Source organism: Gobius niger, assembly GCF_951799975.1.
Source record: "Gobius niger genome assembly, chromosome: 14".
Taxonomy (NCBI): domain Eukaryota; kingdom Metazoa; phylum Chordata; class Actinopteri; order Gobiiformes; family Gobiidae; genus Gobius; species Gobius niger.
This window is the reverse complement of record NC_136865.1, coordinates 19,459,926-19,482,125: the sequence shown is the minus strand read 5'-3', so window position 1 is coordinate 19,482,125 and position 22,200 is coordinate 19,459,926. Positions and strand designations below refer to the sequence as shown.

The window sequence follows — 22,200 nt, the reverse complement described above, 5'->3', positions numbered from 1 at the left end:
AAATAAAAAGCAGTTAAAGATGTTTAAACCTTCTAGTTCTCCAGATGTTCTTGGCTAATCAATGCTGAATAAAACAAAATCAAAAGGGGTATAAAAACGATTTCAATGGCAGTTTTTTTTTTTAATGTTATAAATATATTTACACAAATATTTAAAAACTTGTATATTCAAAGTTGACATAACCAATCTTGGATTTAGTTTCCCAGCCTTGGACAAAAAACATTTTGGTCATGTCAAGACGACTAAAACTAAATGTTGCATTGGGTGCAGAGTCATTAACACCTGAGGAAAAATGTGTGCTTTTACTAGTCGCATAAAAGGAAAAAAGTTGGAATAGTTCACTGGAATAGGCTCCTGACCCAGAGGTCGAATCACTGTTTCATGTATCTGTTTATCTATTTGATGTGTGACTGTTCAGGATTTTCCATCACTTGTGTTTCAGGCTGTTCTTCCAGTTCAGCTGAGAGAGTGCGTTGTGGTCATCTTGGCATTTCACCGCCAGCGTGTGAAGCCATAGGCTGCTGTATGGATCTTGCTATTCCGTTATGCTTTTACCCAGAAGATGGTAATTTTATTTTACATCAGTACTGAAAGTGCTTTTACATTCAAATATGACTTGTGCAGGGATATCTTCATTTCTATACAACACAAAGCTTAATTGAGTGAGACGACCATTTTTAAACTCCGTATAGCAGAGGTGGGAGTAAGTCACTAAATGCAAGTCTCAAGTAAGTCCAAGTCAATCGGTCATGGGGTCAAGTCATAGCTTTTGTCAAGTCTTGCTTTAGCCGGCAAGTCACCTCAAGTCACAAACGCCAGCGTGTCTACTTTTCATGTGTTGAATCTTGAAAATAAGTAGTGCTTTCTCAAGATACCGTAATTTTTAAAATTTAGGCCAAAATCAAACTTTTAAAAACATGTATTTGGATTTAAAGTCTAATATTTAAACGCCACAACAGTCAAATATGTAGGCCTATAATAAATAAACAGTATATGTACAAAATTGCAGGGACAGCATTTTAAGCGACTAAAAAAATTGAAATATAGCATTTTAAATATGAGCTGCTTTTCCCTGCAGTCTGAAAGATAAATATAAAATAATATTTTTTATTTTTCTTAGTTTCTGGCAGTTTTTCTGTCAGTGTCCCCTGTAATGCCCCAGCCCGGTATCTCGGATTCGCCCCTGCTCAAAATAGATTCCGCGTAGCCTTCAGTCCCGCTGTCACTGGGCTCTGTGCGGATGCGTAAACTAGCCACTAAATGCTGTAAACTTTGTGAACGAATTAAAACATCGAAAAGCCCCCAAGATTTCTGTTGATCAGCTCTTACGCATCGTCGTTCTCGAGGCCGCCCGTCTGCGCTGTAGGTACAGCCCATTGTTTCAAACATTTTTCCTGTCCGTTACTCTCCAACTCTTCACTCTGTTTAGAAAACTTTTAATGCACGTATTTTAACCTCGTATTTCCTCCTGCCTTTACGCGCTGTATTGATTAGAAGCACTGTGTCGTGAAACCGAACGCGCATGTGGCTTATTACATAATGTAAACATGGATGCGCCGCTTTTACGCAATGAATCCTAATCTTTCGACAGTTTCAATGACTTGCTGTGACTTTATAGTTATTTATTTGAGTGAGAGTCATTGGCCTCAAGTCCAAGTTAAGTCTCGAGTCACAAACGGCAAGTCCCAAGTAAAGTCTTTTTGCAGCTTTGGTCAAGTCTCAAGTCCCGAAAATTGCGACTCGAGTCTGACTCGAGTCAAGTAATGTGACTAGAGTATCCCACCTCTGCCATATAGTCCCAAAAAAAAAGACCTGTTCACCACAACTGCCTCTAAAATCCTGCACTGTCACTCAAAATGGTGTCACTTTGGGGCCACGAGCTTAATATAGAAGGTGCAGTTACACGTATGAATTGTGGTGGCAGTAGTGAGTATAAAATGGCTAACTTGCATCTAGCCCCTTTAACAAATAAGATTCCCCCTTATGTGGAGTCATTTTAGTTTCTAGTTTTACGAAGTAATTGTGGTGACCATTTCTTTTGTGGGTCAATTGTCTAAATCTTTTTCAAATGTATACACCTCAATTGCACAAAATGGTGTTTGTTCTCAGAGTGCACAGTCGATGGATTCTTTGTGTTTACCATCCGCTACAACTCTGCTCCTGTGCTCGTGGACCCGGCAAAGCTTGAGGTCCCAGGCAGACCCTCCTGTCGTCCCACCATACTTGGGTCAACTTTCGCCGTCTACAAATTTGGTGTAACTGAATGTGGCACTCTCATACATGTAAGTTGAAATTCGCAGGTGATATTTTCTAAAACCCATGCTCCAGTCCAGGGGTTCATGTCTACGCTTGTTTTAAGTAAGGGATAATGTATAGAACGCTGGTCATTATCGGGAAAATAAGCACCGACAGGGCGAACCGGACCCCGACGCGAAGCGGAGGGGTCTTGTTTCGCCCTGAAGGTGCTTATAATATTAAGCTACAATTTCCAGAACAAAATATTGAACTTAGCAAAGTGTATCTTGACCGTTCCCATCTGTTTTGCTTGAGCAAATGGGGTGAATTAACTCTTGATCTTGCAGGGCGAAGGTGCGACTGCAGTTTATATGGCTGAAGTACAAACAACGATTCAACCTATATACCTTAAATATGGTATTATTTCCAGAAAAAGTCAAGTAAGGTAAGAACATTTTAAGCCTTTGATTAATATCTTGATCAAAACATACAGATTTAAAGAGATATTTCAGGATTTTTGACATGGGGCCTCATTTCCTAGTTATCTAGAGTGTTTTCTGGAGATTTTTTTTTTTTGGAATTCATGCAGTTCTTGTATTTGAAAAGTTTCAGGGCTCTAGGCTAGTGCTTTTCTATGGTATCAGCTAGCCTGCATTAAAAACTGTCTGACCCGCTCCAGTGCACCTGAGGCAAATCACTTGACGCCAGACTAACAATATAAATGTTTGTCGATAGAATAATTTTTGGGAATATAACTGACCTTGCATCACATGATCGCATTGAGGGACTATTTTCTAGCAGATCACTCCGCCGCTCCGTAGCTTACAACCTCGAAACTGATGCTGCTCAAATAGAATAATTTTAACCATTTTGCGTTTAATATAACTTAACGCCAGACTAACCATATAAATGTCTGTCAATAGAAGGGATTTGCCTCAGGTGCTCTGTGTGGAGCGGGTCAGACTGTTTTAAATGCAGGCTAGCTGATGCGTAGAGATGCAAGGGCGGACTGGCCATATGTCCATTCTGGAAGAGCGCAGAAGGGCCACTGGCTCTCGGGCCACCGGTCTGGCCTCTCACTTTACCCTACCCTTACCCCCGGGCGAAACCGAGCTTTACCCAAATCTAAAAGCTTAACCTCTTAACTCCCGCCTGAACCGAGAGGATCTTTTTCCTCACGTAATCAGATTTTTTTTTTCTCCAGCATTTTTTTTTTGTTGGATATTCAACTCATTTTTAACTTTTTTTTGGTCACATTTTTGTCATCTTTTCGTCAATTTTTTAAATCAGATTTTTGTCATTTTTTGGTCAAATTTTTGTATTTTTTGTCATTTTTTATCACATTTTTGTTTGTCACATTTGGCCACATTTTGTCACATTTGTCATTTTTTTTGTCAATTTTTTATCAAATTTTCGTCACACAAACGTGACGACAAAGCAATGAAAAAATTAATGAAAAAGCAACAAAAACATGACAAATGCAGGGACAACGTGACAAAAAGTTACCGTCACTTTTCTAGATTTTAGCTTTCAAACGAGGCGTTAGTGTTGCTCTCCAGTCAAGAAGCGTTTAGATTTGGGTAAAGCCGAACTGGAGAAAATGCTCTCGGTTAAGGCGGGGGGTAAGAGGTTAACACATGTATTTGTGGAAGTGTCACATTTACGCTAATTTGGGCCAGGCCGGCCAGTGTCCAGGGCTGTTTTTCAGTCCCAGTCCGCCCCTGTAGAGATGCGCTAGCCTTGCACTAGAACTGCATGAAATACAAAAAAATGTGTCAAATCCTGAAATATCCCTTTTAAGGTAGACTTGTCCAAATGTAGTGTGGCGGTCAATATTTCACAGCCATTAATGTTCACACTACGTCATTCTTTCTGTAGGTTCCTGGTTGAGTGCCGCTACAGCCCTAATCATCAGGCTTTACTCAGTGTTGGGTACATGGTGACGACTCCCAGCTCCACGGTGCCCACTTCCATCTACTACGATGGACTGTACGGGATTGCGTTGAGCATTGCCACAGGTTCAGAACATGCACTATTTTATTTCCTAATCATGCATTCTTAAAGGGGAAAGTGGAGTAATGCGTTATGACGCCATGCTACTGTCAGTTTGGTGAAATGAAAAGCCTTTCATATTAACGTGGCCTGACACAAAATATATTGTGTATTTTAACAGATCACACTTACACAGCGTTCCACCCGACACACCATCCTCCACTGAGGCTTCTCCTCGGAAAACCACTGTACCTCCAACTGCAACTGCTGTCTCCAGTTCCTAAAGCTGTCATTCTTGTCAACTATTGCGTAGCCTACCCTCGTTATGCCAGACAGGCTTTAGTGCTCATCTATGAAGGGTAAAATGTCATGTTTAATACACATTTTTGGTAAGCATTATCTTCATGCTTTCCCCCATATTTTCAGGTGTGCCAACCCGAATGTCCATGAGGCAAGGATACTCCGCAACGTTGACTCTGCTGGAGATAAAAATAAAAGGCGATTTGTGGTTCAGGCTTTTCAGTTCATCAATCCAAATACGAACAAGTATATCGACGAAGATGTAAGCATTTGTTTCAAAAAAAGGCAGCAGTGTTGGCCTACGGGAAATACTAATGTGTTACTTTCTTTGCAGATCTACTTCATGTGTTCTGTATCTTTGTGCTTTTCGACTGAGGAGCCGTGTGTGGACCGCTGCTTTGATGCGAACACTTAATTCTCTTCAGCTTCCACAGATTAAAAAATTAGACAATCGAATAAATGTTTTTACTATACAATGTTTTTGAGTGAATTTGCTTTAACCAAATCTAAGTTTCTTGAACAAAGTGGCAAAACAGACGAAGAAAATGCAACAAAAGCACAGTCACAATTAAAGTGGTGAAAGCATGACAAAAAATCAAGGGAGAAGGAAGCTGGCCATTCAGTGAGGTGCCCTTGTAGCTTGCCCCACAATCAAAGACAACTCGCAGAGACAGTTTTCGTGGGTGGTAGACTCCATGCTTCCATGACTGGGCTCCAGTTGATCTTGAGGAACCACCTGTGCATATCCTTTGTCAATCAAGTCAGCAATAACTGCCATGTACTCCTTCTTGTATTTCTCGTTTCTATGGAATTTCCTTTTGAGGCTCTGAAGCCGCTGTTCCACAACGCATCGGTTATTGGGCATCGTTATGGCCTCCTTATTAAAGGGCAGGTCCATACTGTAATGTCCGTCTTTCATACAGGTTGATTTTTCCGTTATTCCCATGAATTTCTTGTCGTCCATTGACATTTCGTGATCCTCCTCCGGTGCCCTTTCAGTAAACTCTTGGTTGTATTGAGATACCAGCAGCTCCTTCAGTTTGGCCACGGAAATCCGGTTGACATGAGCGATCGGGCAGCTCCCCAATGGTCCGTTTATGACCCACCCCAACAGGGTCCTGACGGCGTACGGCCCATTATCTTTACTATTGATAATCTCCCACGGCTCCATAAGTTTTGCAGCATTTGTGCCGATCAAGACCTCCACCTCTGCGTCCAGCTCTGGGATTCTGATGGCCTTAAATTGCTCCCATTTCTCAATGTCTCGCTGACGAGGAATATTATATCTGGAGACGGGTATAGAGTCTTGTGTATAGATTTCTGGCAGCTCGATAAAACTATTTCCTTCCAGCTCGGAAATCTCCAGCCCTGTAAGATAGTGGCTCCGTACCACCTTTTCCTGTCCCATTGTACGCAACAGAATGTTAGTTCTTGTGCCTTGTACATTCAAATGGTTCATAAGAGCACTTGTGATGAAGGTGGCTGTACTCCCGGGATCTAAGAAGGCATAAGTCTGCAGCACTTTATCTCCTTTCTTGGACTTGATTTTAACAGGAACAATGGAGAGTGTAAAATCCTGGTCACCGGCCCCAGTACAAACGCTAGCCTGGTGAGACACGAGTGCACTGCTCACTGGTGTTTCGGGAGGTTTAGCCTGCTGCACCCTGTTGTCTGAATGCAGAAGAGTGGGATGTCTAAGTTGGCATATGTCACAGGTAAGACGACGCCTACATTCCCTGCTCATGTGACCAAACTTAAGGCAGCCAAAACATACTCCTTTGGTCTTAAGGAATTCAATTTTCTCATAATGAGACATTTTATTGAGCTTTGGACATTTAAGCGTGAGGTGAGGCTGCTTACAGTAAAGGCATATTACTGGGGAATCACTAGAGAGTGTTGGTTGCTCTGGTGTATATACGTGCGAAGAGGCTGTGGAACCATCAATAGAAGAGATTGATGTGGCAAAACTGCTCCCCTTAAAGCTGCCCTTGGATTGAACTTTGTTCATATATGGACCCCTTGCTGCAGGGCTGTCAGATATCGCCAAACAGGGGGTGGGAGAGAATCTTAACTTGACACTCGAGGAAGCTAACCAGGTCTATAAAAGTAGCTCTAAAGCCTCTCCGTTCCTGTATCTCACAGGCCTTGTTTCTCCATTTCTCACGCAGCTTATATGGCCACTTCATGATTACTTGCCTCATGTGAGATGGCACATTTAGCTCCTCCATGGACTGTATCTCTGACATTGCATTGCAGCATCCTCTCAGGAACAGTGCAAAATCTTCTAGTTCTTGGACATCTTCGGATTTTATGACAGGCCAGTTAAATACTTTCTCCATATATGCTGTTGCCATTTTATGCTCGTTTCCAAAATGCTCCACTAAAAGTCCCTTTGCCTTTTGATAGCCCTGTTGTGACGGCATGTGCATGCAGCTCCTTACTAATTCCCTAGGCTGCCCCCTGGTATATTGCTCCAAAAAATATAGACAATCTTGATAGCTACTTGTCCTCTCCTCCACACAATGCTCAAATGCTCTCATGAAGGAAATACACTGCAATGGGTTGCCATCAAAAATTGGAATGTCCCGTTGAGGCAGAGTGGCTGCTAGTTGTTGCTGAACGAGCAATGATGTAATTTCGTTTTGCCTTTGCATGATGGAGCAAATAGCATTATCAGGGACGATAGGAGCTTGTGGCATGATGAATTGTTGTGATTTTACACTTGAGAGCGATTGTGAAGCTGCAGGATGCATGGCACTCACTGGTCGTGTCTTTGAATCGACTGGTCCATGTCTTATTTGCGACACTAATTTAAACGGGGCATTAATATCTTCCTGCATCGTTTGCGTGTATGATTTTACATTGCCGAGTATCTTGGGTCTTACGACCGGCGCCAGGGCAGGGGGCGCTCTCGAGTCAAGCCGAGCAGTCCGAGGCACGAACTCTTCAGCCTGTGGATTGAACTCTGTTTGTTTCCTTTCTCTTAATCCCTTGCTCACGTAAGAATTCATTCCGTTGGTGCCAGATCTTCCTGCAACACTGCTCAGTTCCAACATAGACACGCGAGCTGCAGCGGCGGCTATTTCGGCTTCCATCTCGATCTGTTCCTTGTATTTTCTTATTCTTTCAGCCTCCAGTCTATGTCTCTCCTCTTGTTCCTCTAACTCATGCCTTCTTTTTAGGGCGGCGGCCTTTTCCATTAACGCTGCTTGGTCAGCCATAGCCAGCCTGCGCGCAGAGGCTGTGCTCAATCCGGACATATTGCGCTTAGATACATTTGATGCGCTGTCTTCGGGATGAACGCTGTCACCGACAGCGCCTTGTGCTTCAGCCTCAGCATTCTCCTTATCACCATTATTACAGGCGTTTTCGTAAGCCTGCTCGGTTGGCACGTTGTGAAGGTGTATAAGACTCATATTTTTGTCTGCGTTTTCGTTCGCCTTTTCGTCCGAACCTCCCTTTTCATTCAGCCAAGTGCGCACTTTACGCGCAAATTCTTCATTTGCTGTCCTTTTTGCCTCGAACCAGGCCTGTTTTTGTTTTTCGTCCGGGGGCAAATTAAAATCTTTTAGAAATGTTTCGTGAAGAGACGACGCGTGTTCACATAATGCGTTAAAGCATTTCAACTGTTGATGGACCTCAGTAATATTTTCGTTTGATAGCCAGAGTTCTGTTATTTTTGCTTTCACTTTGCTTGCGCGTTTAAATATTTCACTTCTTTCCTTCTGAACTTTTTCCAAGGCTAAAGCCAAACCCTTTAGCGATAATTTTCTTTTTTGTCACTTTGCATGCCCGTAGGATCGATGTCAGTGTTGCCCCCTCGAAATCACCAGGGAGAATCAGTTGGCTTTTCAAAGTTTATTTCGAGCTCAAATATTACAGAAAAGAAAAGGGTAAACATAGGTCCCCTGTGAATAAAGGATAAAATAGTTTAGCGTACTATGGATTAAGTTAAAATGGACAAACAGATAAAACGACACTTACACGTCCCAGATGTGACAAGGCTTAGGCCACGGCCCGACTACTGCGCCACAGCTTCTGCCCTGAGGCTGTGGGCCTAGCTCTTTTAAACTAGCATCAACAGGTCACGTGATGGACGCGCTTCCGGTTTCAATTAATAAAAGACAGTGTTTAATTTTAGCGAAAAGATTAATAAATACTGTTATTTACAGTGAACCATTTACCAACAATAAGAAAGCGCTTAAATACTTTGTCAAATGGGCTGACAACACCCTCCCCCACTAAAAATAATGTTAAACCAACATTCCCTTAATCCTACTGGGGGGTCTTACTTGACTTAGACCATAAATTGTAGCAAATAAACAATTTGAACCACAAAAATACTTCACAAAAGAGTCCAGGCTAAATGAATAGTGTCCGTTATCCAAGAGTCCTTTGGCACGGCGGTACGCGCAGGTTTAAAGGTCCATTTCCGTATTTGGGTAGATAGTCCGTTGAAGCATTGGTGGGCCCCAGAATCTTCAGAAGTGACTCAAGGAAAATACCTTTTACCCAAGATTTTGTAGCAGCATAGCAAATCAACTTAACAAATAGCATGTACTACTTAAACCATAATTAAAGTACATTTACTACTATTGCACATATCTCTATTGCACACAAGCCACCTACTTTAAGGTGCAAAGTGCAAAGTGCAACTCAATTAGCAGGTACATAAAGTGCATGTTACTACTGCATTACGACTGGGAATTAAAAAGGATATAGGTTGGCCGAGGTGCTGAAGAAGCCGTCTCGGACCCTCGCTGGTTTGGACACACCGACAGGACAGGTCTGCACTTCCCGGACCGTGGGCTCACCAAGCTGGTCGTAGGTGTACAAGCGCCTGGGCCGTCTAGTTCTGACAGGTCTTGCAGATCCCTCCGAGGAGTCTGAGGAGGATGCCTCTCGCTCAGATGAATCCGCTTCCTGCACTGGCTCTGGCTCCGGGTCAACCTCTGGGATCAGGATCACCACTTCAGCTCTCTCCTCAGCAGGTGCAGCTCCCTGTTCCGGCTGTCTTGGAGTGGGGACTCTCGGTTGGAACTCTCTGGCAGTTGGATTGAGCGGCTGAAGAGCGGGTTGGGGTGGCAGGACGAGATGGTAGTCTTCCTCACTAGAGCTCTCTGTACCTGCAGGCTGGATGTTGCACTTAACACTTGTCCCTCTTCCTGGCAACGTTCTGGTTCTCCTGCTTCTCCTTTTAGGGTTGGGGACGACAGGCGCTGGTTCAACCAGGTAAGGACAAGGTAAGAGCAAGTTTCTGTGCAGCACACGTCTTCTCCCTACAGCATTCAGAGGCTCAACCACATAGACAGGGCTTCCAGGGCCTTTGCTCTCCCTCACCACATGGACAGTGTCCTCCCAGTGACTGCGGAGCTTCCCCGGACCACCTCGAGGCGTGAGATTTCTCACCAATACATGGTCACCCGGGTTCAGCGTGGAGCTCCAGGCGCGCTGATTGTAATAATCTTGGCCCTTTTTTGCAGACTTCCTCATGTTCGTCAGGGCAATGGCATAGGCTTCCTGCATTGCCTCTCTCCACTTCTCCGCATAGCCAGCAGGGCTCTGTTTCTCTGCGTCACCGAGCTTCTTGGGAAACAAGAGGTCAACTGGGAGGGTTGGTTCACGTCCAAAAAGCAAGAAGAAAGGGGAGTACCCTGTCGCCTCGTGGATGGTGGAGTTGTAGGCATGAACTACTTTGTTGAGGTGCTCCTTCCATCTGGCCTTTTGTGTCTCCTCCAGTGTCCGCAGCATACTCAACAGAGTCCTGTTAAAACGTTCGGCAGGGTTAGCTTGGGGGTGGTAAGGTGTAGTGCGAGAGTGTTGAATACCACCATATTCCTGGAGCTTCCGAAACAGCTGGTTCTCAAACTCTCTTCCTTGGTCGTGGTGGATCCTGGATGGAAACCCAAAGCGTGGGATAAATTCGTCAAACAGCTTTCTGGCAGCAGTTTTCCCAGCCTTGTCTTTGGTTGCGTAGGCCTGAGCGTATTTAGTGAAATGGTCCACTAAAACCAGGATATACTCCTCCCCTCCGTTGCTTTTCTCCAGATGTAAAAAGTCTATTGAGACCATCTCGAATGGTGCAGAAGTTTCAATGCTTTGAAGTGGTGTCCTTGTGACTCTGTTGGGCCTTTTGTTTTTGATGCAGCTGCAGACACGCGTAACGTAGTGCTCCATCTCCTGCCTCATTTTTGGCCAAAAGAAGCGCTCTCGGGCCAGGGCCACCATCCGGTCAGCACCCAAGTGTCCCATCTCCTCATGGAGGTACTTATACACCAGGGGCTTCAAGGGCTCTGGCACTACCAGTTGCAGCCTGTTGTTGGTCTTCCTCCACAGGAGTCCATCTTCACCCAGCTGCAGCTTTGGCCATTCTCTCAGGAGAACCCGGACTTGCTCACTCTCTGCAGCTTTGTCTCTGTACTTCAAGTGTTTTCTCTTTTCAGGTTGGAGACCCTCTGGATGGCTGGATCTGCATTCTGCTGGGCCTGGATGTCTTGGACGGAGAAGGGCTGAAGGGGTGGTACAGCACTGCCATCTGGTGGTAGGACATTCACATTACAGGTGACAGCAGAAATCCAGTTGATCTCACCCGTTTGGCTGCTTTTGACTGCTTTACAGATGCTGTCCATGACCTCCGGCTCACACTCTTCCGTGCACTCCTGCATGATGGTTTTGATGGGTTTAGGTCTGCGAGAGAGAAAGTCAGCATCTGTGTTAGCTGTTCCAGGTCTGTACTTGAGTGTAAATCTATAGTCTGCCAGCTCTGCAACCCAGCGGTGACCCGTGGCGTTGAGTTTTGCCGACTTGGTAACGTAAGTGAGTGGGTTATTGTCACTGTAGACTGTGAAGTGTGGCGCGTGGAACAGGTAGTCACGGAAACGCTCTGTGATGGCCCATTTCAGTGCGAGGAATTCCAGTTTTCCTGAGTGCAGCTTGTAGTTCTTCTCTGCAGGCGTCAGGGTTCTGGATCCGTAGCCAATGACTCTCAGTGCGCCATCTTGTCGCTGGTACAGCACAGCACCGAGCCCTTGCTCTGAGGCGTCAACATGGAGAATGAAAGGCTGCTCGAGGTCTGGATATGCCATAACAGGTGGATTTGTAAGTTGGTTCACAAGCGTCTCTAAAACTGCTCTGTGTATTTCTGTCCACTGAACCGGAGAGGAGGGTGGGAGCTGAGCACCTGAATGTTTTGTCCCCTTTTTGTGGCAGTGTTTTGGCTCACCTTTGGGCTTTGCCAGCAGCTCATACAGTGGCTTTGCAGTCCTGGAGAAGTCCTGGATGTAAGCTCTGTAGTAGCTCAAGAATCCCAGGAGCTTCCTCACCTCTCTCACTGTAGCTGGGGTCTGGTACGTGAGCGCCTTTACTGCCTCCACCTCTCTTGGGTTCATCCTGTATCCTTCTGCAGAGATCACACGACCAACATACGTTACTTGTGGCTTAAACAACTCACATTTTTCGGCTCTCAGCTTCATCCCACAGGCTCTCTGTCGCCGCAGGACTTGTCTGACGTTTTCCACATGTTGGTCAAATGTGCGGCTGAAAACAAGGACATCATCCAGATAGGGCACACAGACTTCATCCCTCAGATCTCCCAGGCATCCCTCCATGTGGCGTTGAAAAGCAGCCGGGGCATTTGAGAGGCCAAATGGGATCCTGGTCCACTCATAGAGTCCCCATGGTGTAATAAAGGCTGTGTATGGTCTGCTCTTCTCGCTCATGAAGCCTTGGTGGTATGCTTTGCCCTGGTCCAGGACGGTGAACCAGGAGTTTCCACCCAAGTTTTCCAGGATTTCTTGGATCCTGGGGATGGGATGACGGTCTGGCCAGGTCTTCTCATTCAGCAGCCTGTAATCAATGCATAACCGGAGAGTGCCGTCCTTTTTCCTGACGCAGACTACCGGTGAAGAGTAAGAGGAATAGGACTTTTGAACCCAACCTCTACTCAACAAATCCTGAATGTGAGCCTTGACTTCCTGATACAGGTGTCGGGGTATGGCATTGTATGTTCTCTGGACAGGAACAGAGTCTTTCAAATTAATGTCCATTTGCAAATCAGTGATACAACCAGCATCCCACTCATCTCTGGCAAACACGTCACCCTCCTCCATCAGCATCTGACGAACTCTGTGCTGCTGCTCTGCCGAGAGGTGACTCAGATCTACAGGCGGGACCCAGGGCTCCCTCTGTGGCGCTTGACTGGGCTGCTCCGGTGAGGATGTGGCACTGCCCTCTGGTGACTTGGGCTCTAGTGGATAAACAGCATCAACACTGTGTAACCAGCCAAGCGTTGTGCGGCCACAAAGTTTAATATCACAGTCTGTTGTGTTTTCAACAGTTACCTTAATCCTTGTATTCTCTTGATGTTGAATGAGCTGCTCTCTTACTTTGAGTCCTGTGGGCCACGGTGTCTCCGGGTTAGGCTCCAACACGACGCGAGTTCCACAGAGCAAACCTTGCTGTAGATAGTTGCATTGCACTTGGATGGCGTTCCTCTTTGGGACAGTAACTGGCATTCTTCCCAGACGAGCAATGTGGGGGTTGTTTTCAGGTGACGGCTTCTGTAAAACAGTTAGAACAGCCCTCGCAGTTTCCTGACCCACATCAAGTGCTGAACAAAATCTCCTTACCATGTGACCAGAAGGAAAACAGCTTCCAAGACCCTCATTTGCCAAAGCCAGCTCCTCAATTACATTAAATCCAATAATAGGGCGTTCCAGATCTGTAGAGGCAACTAAGATGGGAACAACTACTGGTTCATCACTCATCCCAGCAACAGCATCTTGTGACAGTGCAAACTTCACTTCAATCCAGCCCTGGTATGGAATCTTTGTCCCATTTGCTGCGGACAGATCCAGCCCTCCTTCTTCCAGTAACTCTTCCACAGGCCTCACAGTAACATGGGGTAAGTGTCTCTGCTTCCACTCATCTCCAATAATGGACACTTGTGAGCCAGTGTCCCACAGCACTTTGGTGTCAACATTGTTCATTGTGGCTCGAAAAAGGCACCTCCTCCCCACCAGCTTAGCAGTTTGATGTTGTTTACCAGTGAGGGGCGCTGTGGTGCAGAATATGTCTGTGTTCTTACCAAGATGTACGATGGTTTCGATCTTGTTGGTGGAGGCTGTGGTGTTCCTAGGCGCTCTGCGGCAACCAACGGCCCAGTGGTCTATGCTCCCACACTTGTAGCAGTGGTCGCATTTCCCCCCTGGATTGGTCCGCTGGCACTGGTGACACTGCCGGTTGGGGCGTATCCTTGGCGGTGGTCTGTTGTAGCTGTGGCTGGCTTGTCCCCATGCTGGTGGTTGTCCGGGTGGCTGGTGCAGGCTTGACAGCTGAGTGGTGAGATTCTGAATGGCTTCACAGATTGCTTTGTTCCCCTGGTCTACTTTCTCCATCAATGTGTCACGTTTTTCAAACTTTTGCTTTTTATAACTGGTAGAGTTACTGTCATAACTGCTGCTCTCTGAATCAGTGAAATGTGGATCATTACTCACCGCTAACACCTTGGCTCTGGATTTGCTTGACAGCTTGCCCTTCCTCTCCATCTCCAGGTTGTAGGCGGCGGTCATTTTCTCCAGCAGAACTTCATCAGTTATTCTTGGATTTTGCAAATCTGGCTCTAAGTCAATACGGATGGTGTCATCTTGGAGTCCGGTAAGTATGGTTTGCAAAAACTGATTTTGGATGAGCTCTGGGCTGTACTTCAAGCCAGTGTCTGCTCTTTCTGAAGCAAAGAGTATCTGTTGCCTCAAGTCCATAGCTCGAACTAAAAACTGGACTGGAGTCTCTCCGTGATCTTGTGCAGCACGAGTTAAGGAGTGGTACAGCTCATTAGCATCTTTTTCAACAAAATGAGTCCGCAATATTTGTTTCAGAGCTTTCAATGACAAATCATCTCTACTTTCCAGATAACTTCGCAGTTTTGTCCCTGGAATAATAGCTTGAAGGACTGCATCAATAATTTCGCATTCATCATATCCTTTCTTTAATGCTTTTGTAATTTGTCTTTCGAAACTTGCATATCCCAGCTTATCCGTTTGATTATGTTCACCAATTTGTCCATTAATTTTCAGGTCTTTTCTATACATTGTGTCTGAAAGCCTATTTTGTTCAGCACTGAGTTTTCCGAAGTGTGCTTGAACGCCCCATCATGTGAGCAGCGCATGTACAGCTAGTGCGCTGTTCAGTTCGTGCTCAGAGATGAGAGCAAATGACAGGACCACTTTTCCTTTACTTTGTGTGCGTTTATGAAACTCAGGTGAGTTATTGTTGTTTGCTGTAACATATTTGGGGAGCAAGGTGGTGAGAATGTTTGGAGTTTCTGTCACTTGTGCTACCTGATGCGTATTATTGATGCGTGACCAATTAAGCACTTTTCACGAGGCTGCGCCATGTTATTTGGGCATCATGTTTATTATGTTAAATAATTAGCCTTGGAAATGTGTTCTTATTGCCTTTTCTATGTTTCTAAGTTGAGCACTACTGTGTTAGAGTGCTGTAAATTATAATTTATGTACTTTGCTAACTGTAATGAGGACACCAGGCATAGTTATTTTATTTACATTTATTATTTAAAGACCAGTATTTTAATTACTATATTTTCCTTTGTTTTCTTTGTACCCACACACACACACACATACGTACGTGGACACCTGTATACTCCTCGCTGCTGAAATAAAGTTGAAGAAAGATTCTCTGACCGGAGTCGTCTGTAGTGCTCCTACCCTAACCACTAGTCCAAACTTTACACATTGGGTGAACAACAGTTTGAGTTCTTTCAGACAAAATATTAGCGGCAGTAAGCGTGGTGGCAGAGGTGCGTGGTCTTACCACAGGTTCCGTGTTGCTGGGCGCAGTACCAGCTGTGTCCGCCAGAGGGCGGCGTGGCGACGTGGGACCAGACGTAGACAGCGTTTTTCTCAGTTCATCAATTCTGTCATTTATTTCCAATAACAATGACATTCCTCCATCTTCAAGCGACGTGACATCCTCACACTCCAAATGCTGCAGAATTAGCCTTCTCAATTTGCGAGGTGAGTTTTTTTCTTCATCTTCAACATTGATTTCAAGTGTAGTGCATATTTTAAGAAGTTCCGAAGCAGGTAAGGCAATTAGCTTTCCCTCGATTTCTTCCAGCATATTATCCCATTCAGACACTTGTTCGTTAAAGTCTGGCATGATTGGAAAGTCTTTTACCTTGGCTTTGATCGTGACTTGCGGTGGGTTGTGTCGTCTTCCTTGACCTCGCTTCCGTTAGCATTAGCTCCGTGATAGCTTTGTGTTGGCGTCTCTCGTAGCGTATTCCACTCACGAATATAGTCCACACACGCGCTCCGGTAGCCACAATCCACGGTAACGATCCAGGTCATCCACAAACTTAATCCAACCGGGCAGAAACACCAAGATTTTGTTGCCCCCTCGAAATCACCAGGGAGAATCAGTTGGCTTTTCAAAGTTTATTTCGAGCTCAAATATTACAGAAAAGAAAAGGGTAAACATAGGTCCCCTGTGAATAAAGGATAAAATAGTTTAGCGTACTATGGATTAAGTTAAAATGGACAAACAGATAAAACGACACTTACACGTCCCAGATGTGACAAGGCTTAGGCCACGGCCCGACTACTGCGCCACAGCTTCTGCCCTGAGGCTGTGGGCCTAGCTCTTTTAAACTAGCATCAACAGGTCACGTGATGGACGCGCTTCCGGTTTCAATTAATAAAAGACAGTGTTTAATTTTAGCGAAAAGATTAATAAATACTGTTATTTACAGTGAACCATTTACCAACAATAAGAAAGCGCTTAAATACTTTGTCGAAAATGGGCTGACAACATCAGCATTGTCGTTTTTATCGACGTCCTTGTCGCTCATTTTCAACAATCAATCAGCAGTGGCGTGCTGCGTTGTGCTTTATTGGTCTTCTTTACGCACGACCAAAACGCTCCAAAAATGGCACGAAACACGAACGTATTCACGCAACTAAACCTGCTGGATATCGATTCTTTGAAACATGAATGAATAAAAGCCACCACGAATACTTAACGCGCTACGGGACAGCTTCAACTTCCAGAGTAAGCTCAAGGCCGTTGCGCATAAACTTCAATCCACAGCGTCGTCAAAACAGCTTATCGATAATAAAGATGACTGCACTCACCGGACACGTCTTGTGTTGTAGTGCCTCATAACTTATATTTCAGGCTTACTTGAGACGGTGGGAAGTAGATAGCGAATGTAGCTCCTTGTTTGTCGTAGCGGCTAGGACAGCTGTGTAGCGCGCACTTTCCGAGTATTCATCCAAATGGTGGCTTGTACTTTCCCAAAGGGTCGCGGTTTTTACTTGTGTAGCGACAACTGTCTCACCTTTGGTCGCTTCTGGGTGCCGGGGGATCCAGGTATAACGCGCTTGATCCAAACACGATACCCAGGCTAAGTTTCATGCTTTGGAGGCAGCGGCGATGGATTGAGGTGCGTGACGGCCCAAGATGATAGTTTGGACAGATTGGACATGGATATTACATGTGGTAGAGGTAGTCTAAGGGCCCTAATGGCAAGCGGTAAAAACCGTGCGACCTCCCGTCACCCAAACACCCCATCCACTGGCACCTGGGTATCCATATAGACTTGCCTCCATCCTGCTCCCAAGTGGTGGAATGTAATGTAGGTCAACGACGTCTAATGTAAACAAACGCTTGCAGGCTAGATGAACCATAATGGCTCCTACAGTGGCTTAAATTAAGGCAGATTAACTTTTGTTCATGTTACCATTCAAATAAAACCCAAAACCCCTTTGTATCGTGTCTGTGTTGTTAATCACTACGCAAAGTACAGATATTTCCAGTACACTTTTTTATTATGATATTGCCCATCAACTGCAGTTTAAATACATCCAAAGACTGAAAACATGGTTTCTGCAGGGAATTAAAAAAGCATTAAAGTAATTGTATCAATCAATGCATTAAAGAAGCATTAAACTGGAAAATAATGATATTGCTCAACGATTTTCAGTGTATAAGTTCATCGAAAACACCAAAATTGTGGTTTAAAACCTGTTCAGTGTCAGTTTTGGCGGAAATTGACCACTTTTCATTCCTTGCTCAAAGTTTCCCGTTTGGTCCAATTCTCTTTCCTCTGCCTGATGAATTGTTGGCAAAGCTTAAGAAATTAAACATGCGTCGATTTTTGTCTACATTTGTGGCATTGGAATATAATATTTTGGGCATTAAAATGATATAAAAAGCATTACATTTGACTTGCTTTGACTTGATTTAACCTGTACATGTATATAAACCCTGGATAAACATATCTGAGTGAAATTATAGTAGGAGATTACTGGTATTTCTTTTTAAAATCTTTTTCGAGTTATGGAAAGACGTTTGTTTTGTCTTCCTTTGATATGTTGTAAACAAGGAAGATCTTGTTATGGGGTTTTCTGGCACATTTGTGGGGTCGAGGCTGGGGAGTGGCCCCGCGGGATGTGAAATGTGCTTGTGAACATGTCCCTGTAGGGAAATGGGACGCTGCAAATGTGGTGGGAAGATTAGAGCATTTTGATTTTGTGATTTCCTCTTATATTGTTTGAAAAAATAAATAAATAAAAAAAGTAGATGGCCTTTAAAGCACCCCTATGCGAATGCAGACAACACTCTGTTCTTGGTTGTTTTTGTGTGTTTTCTCTCATTTGATGGATATGTACAGGACATACAGTTTCCTCTGGAGGAGCCCTCTGCCTCGGGAGCGGTGCTGGGGTGCTGTCCTGTGGGTGCCTGGATGGAGGTGTGGTGTTTATGTGTGTTTGTGGTGCGCCTTGTCCGGGCCCCCTGTGTTGGTGCCCTGTGGCTGCAGCCGAGGTGCTGCTCCAGATGCGGACGGCTCCTTGGATGGAGTTTCCTTACCCGGTTTATCTGTACCCAGCCTTATCTCAGCCTTATGTCCATTGTGTCCATTGTTTTACCTTGAGTGGGTGGGGACAGTGTGAATGTGACAATGTGTTTGTTTATTTGTGGGAGGAGGTGGGTGTGAGAGAATGTTTTTAAATCTGTAAAGCACTTCGTGTTACATGAAATGTATGAAAAACGCTATATAAATAATGATTGATTGATGTATGTATATTTATTTATTTTAAATTTTTGTTATTATTTTCTTTCTTTTCTTTGTCTTTCTCACTTGTCATTTCTCCATAGCCCTTGCAAGGATTTCTATTCATTTTTCTCCTTTGTCCTTGTAACATAAGGTAAAATATGCCTCACAAAAAAAAAAAAAAAAAATGCAATAGAGGTACATGGACTACTTAAAGCCATACCGCGTAGAATTCTACCAAATAAATAAAATTCAAATGCAAGCATTTATTTTATGACAGATATTTTCATCATTAAAAAATATCTCATAAATGTACAAACACATATTTAAGAGTCTCACCTCTCCTAAGATATGACTGTAAACTTTACTGGGAGTGGGTACGTCTCCAGCTCGTTTCCATGGAGATGTGACTAAAGGCAGCAGAATTTGAGATTTTAACAGGTTAGTTTCTCATCCAAATCCATTCTTTTATAACCCACTGCAGTAATAGCGTATTCTGTGTTGAGCTGGTCACTAGGAGCATGTTTTGTTTTGCCGCCAACAGTATAGTTCAAAATGTTGTGCAGTGTACCTTTAAAGAAATGTATGAATATATAGCTGCTGTCTTGATGAGTGCAACTCCAGGAAAAAGTCAGTCCTGATGGTTTGATTCACCCTTTTTGTGTCTAATTACTGGATGACAGAGAAAATACATTGTGTTACCCAGAAAAACAGTAAACAAATAAATTACATTATAACTGTTTACATCCACACAGCATTTTTTTTTTTTTTTAATAGAGTGAGCGTAAATCATGAGCGTGTCACGTGAGCGCACTAATTAGCTGATTAGCCGCTGCAGCAGGTGTTCCTCATCAGGCCTGCAGGTTTTGAAGCCCGTCTGTCCTGCTGCTCTCCCACGTTGAGCAGCTCTGGACTCGCCTCCTGTGTCCATGGGTCTGAACTGGGTCGAGCGCGCGGTGGTCCGTTTCGCGTGGTCGCTGCTGTTGCTGGGTTTAGTCCAGGGATGGAGATTGATCACTGAAGAAGAAACAAAGAAAATTCTGGCAGGACGGTCCACGACGAACCCTGGTAAGCAAATGGTGAAGAATGACACGTGTGCTGTTAACTCGTGAGTTTTGTCTGAAGATGAAAGACCAAAGGTAATGATGATGATACATAGCCTTCTACTCTGCGAGATTCAAGGTTAAGATGTGGCTGCAATTTAAATTCTTTACAAAAATCTAGTGTCAAATGCTTTGATTCGGCGGAAAATGATAAAGAATTAATGTGGGCAATAGATTTCAAAATCTCTAGTATCTGTAGTATCTGTATCTATTTGTCATTTCTTCTTGTTTTTTTTAGTTGCACCGGACACCAATGCAAGACCCGAGACCCATGAAAGCCCTCCCATTATATCTGATGACGACGTGGAAGATCTTGAATATGATGACGCCATTTATAAGTCATTTTACAAGGGTAAAGATACTGTAAACTGGGAATTCAAACCAAATTTTCTTGGTCACCTATACCCTCCACCTCCCCCATATGACGAAGTGGAGGTGGTGGAGGAAGGGGAGGGCCCGACTGAAAATCACTTTGTGTGCGCCAAAGATGCATTTCAAATCCATCTGTTTAATGAGGACCTGGACGGAGTCAAAGTTATTGGTAAGTGAGGAGTTGTTTGGTTTTATAGATCCATCAATAAGGATTTATTTTTTTAATCAACAATTTTCTGTTTCCAGATTCAGACGGTGTTCCGAGAAGTGTCGGGAGCCCAAAGTCTTGTAGTTTCATTAGAAACGGGAGCTTGATTGTGCCCTATGGGTGTTTTACCAGCTTCAAGGTTAGTGTGTTTATACATAGTATACACTTATTTTCGAAACAGAACTCAACTTTCCAGACTGAAGGTCAAAATTGATTGCTCATTTGACTTCGGTTTTGATACTGTTGCTGTTCTATGACCTCACATGTATTCCCTCTGAATTTGATTGGTGGACGCGGCGTTGGATGTTCATATTTTTATTCCTATACTTCAAGGGAATACAATTATCTAAACTAACCACACAATCCTAAAACTCATTGAACTCTTGTCATAGTAGCCAATGAATGACAAATATTGGACAAACTTGGTCCACTTGTATTAAACTTATCAATGGCATGGAATGAAATGCCTCAGCCTTTTTCTATATAGCTCCCAAATTATGTATCTGCATAGCTAGCTATAATTGTCAAAATACTTGATAATATGGAGGTACTTGAGCACTAGGCTGGATGTACTTGGAATTGCCTCAGATTTCAAAAGACAAAAAAGGCCATTTACCTACATTTGGAACATGACTACTAAAAACTGCATGAGCTAGCTCTAGTTGCTCACTTTGGTAACATTTTGGCAGTTTCTGCATCAAAGCTAGATTAGCTGGTTGCCATTTTTATTTTATGAGATAAGATGTGGGACTGATTTTACTTTTATGCATCTTTACACAGAACGATGAATACATTCTTGAGTTGTTGTTGGCTGGAGGAACTCGACTACGAACAACTTGTCCAAAATTGGGTCCAAAATTGGGTCCAAAATTGGGTCCAAAATTGGGTCCAAAATTGGGTCCAAGTGGACTTTCACCCCGTGCGAACCCTGTGCCCAACCCGGGCTGTCCCTTCATAACTGGAGGGACAGGGGGAGGATGGGTGACACCGGCTGGAGGAGGGGGAGGAGGAGGACCTGTGCCCACCCTGGGCTGTCCCTTAACTGGAGGGACGCCGCCTGGAGGATGGGTGACGCCGAGAGGGGGAGGGGGAGGACCTGAGCCCACCCTGGGCTGTCCCTTCACAACTGGAGGGACACCGTGTGGAGGATTGGTTGCGCCGGCTGGAGGAGGAGGGGGAGGACCTGTGCCCGACCTGGACTGTCCCTTCACAACTGGAGGGACGCCGTGTGGAGGATTGGTTGTGCCGCCAGGAGGAGGAGGGGGAGGACCTGAGCCCACCCTGGGATGTCCCTTCACAACTGGAGGGACACCGTGTGGAGGATTGGTTGTGCCGGCTGGAGGAGGAGGGGGAGGACCTGAGCCCACCCTGGGATGTCCCTTCACAACTGGAGGGACACCGTGTGGAGGATTGGTTGTGCCGCCAGGAGGAGGAGGGGGAGGACCTGAGCCCACCCTGGGATGTCCCTTCACAACTGGAGGGACACCGTGTGGAGGATTGGTTGTGCCGGCTGGAGGAGGAGGGGGAGGACCTGAGCCCACCCTGGGCTGTCCCTTCACAACTGGAGGGACACCGTGTGGAGGATTGGTTGTGCCGCCAGGAGGAGGAGGGGGAGGACCTGAGCCCACCCTGGGATGTCCCTTCACAACTGGAGGGACGACACCTGGAGAAGGAGGGGGAGAGGGGACACCGTGTGGAGGATTGGTTGCGCCGGCTGGAGGAGGGGGAGGACCTGAGCCCGACCTGGACTGTCCCTTCACAACTGGAGGGACACCGTGTGGAGGATTGGTTGTGCCGCCAGGAGGAGGAGAGGGAGGACCTGAGCCCACCCTGGGATGTCCCTTCACAACTGGAGGGACACCGTGTGGAGGATTGGTTGCGCCGCCTGGAGAAGGAGGGGGAGGACCTGTGCCCAC

The 22,200-nt window shown here is 45.0% G+C and overlaps 1 protein-coding gene across 1 annotated transcript; it reads left to right on the top strand.

Moving 5' to 3' along the window:
* The first annotated feature begins 2,604 nt into the window (after positions 1-2,604).
* LOC306974252 (zona pellucida sperm-binding protein 1-like) lies at positions 2,605-4,958 on the top strand. The gene is made up of 5 exons (XM_079571427.1): positions 2,605-2,680; positions 4,114-4,253; positions 4,409-4,586; positions 4,654-4,789; positions 4,862-4,958. Exons 1-5 carry the CDS (start codon positions 2,607-2,609, stop codon positions 4,940-4,942), a joined length of 609 nt encoding a protein of 202 aa, XP_079427553.1. The 5' UTR covers positions 2,605-2,606; the 3' UTR covers positions 4,943-4,958.
* The last annotated feature ends 17,242 nt before the right edge of the window (positions 4,959-22,200 follow it).

Coding starts and splice junctions, on each gene's coding strand:
- LOC306974252 (XM_079571427.1), top strand. CDS start 2,607: ATGGCTGAAGTACAAACAACGATTCAACCTATATACCTTAAATATGGT. Junction 2,681..4,113: donor TCCAGAAAAAGTCAAGTAAG/GTAAGAACATTT, acceptor TTCTTTCTGTAG/GTTCCTGGTTGAGTGCCGCT. Junction 4,790..4,861: donor ACAAGTATATCGACGAAGAT/GTAAGCATTTGT, acceptor CTTTCTTTGCAG/ATCTACTTCATGTGTTCTGT.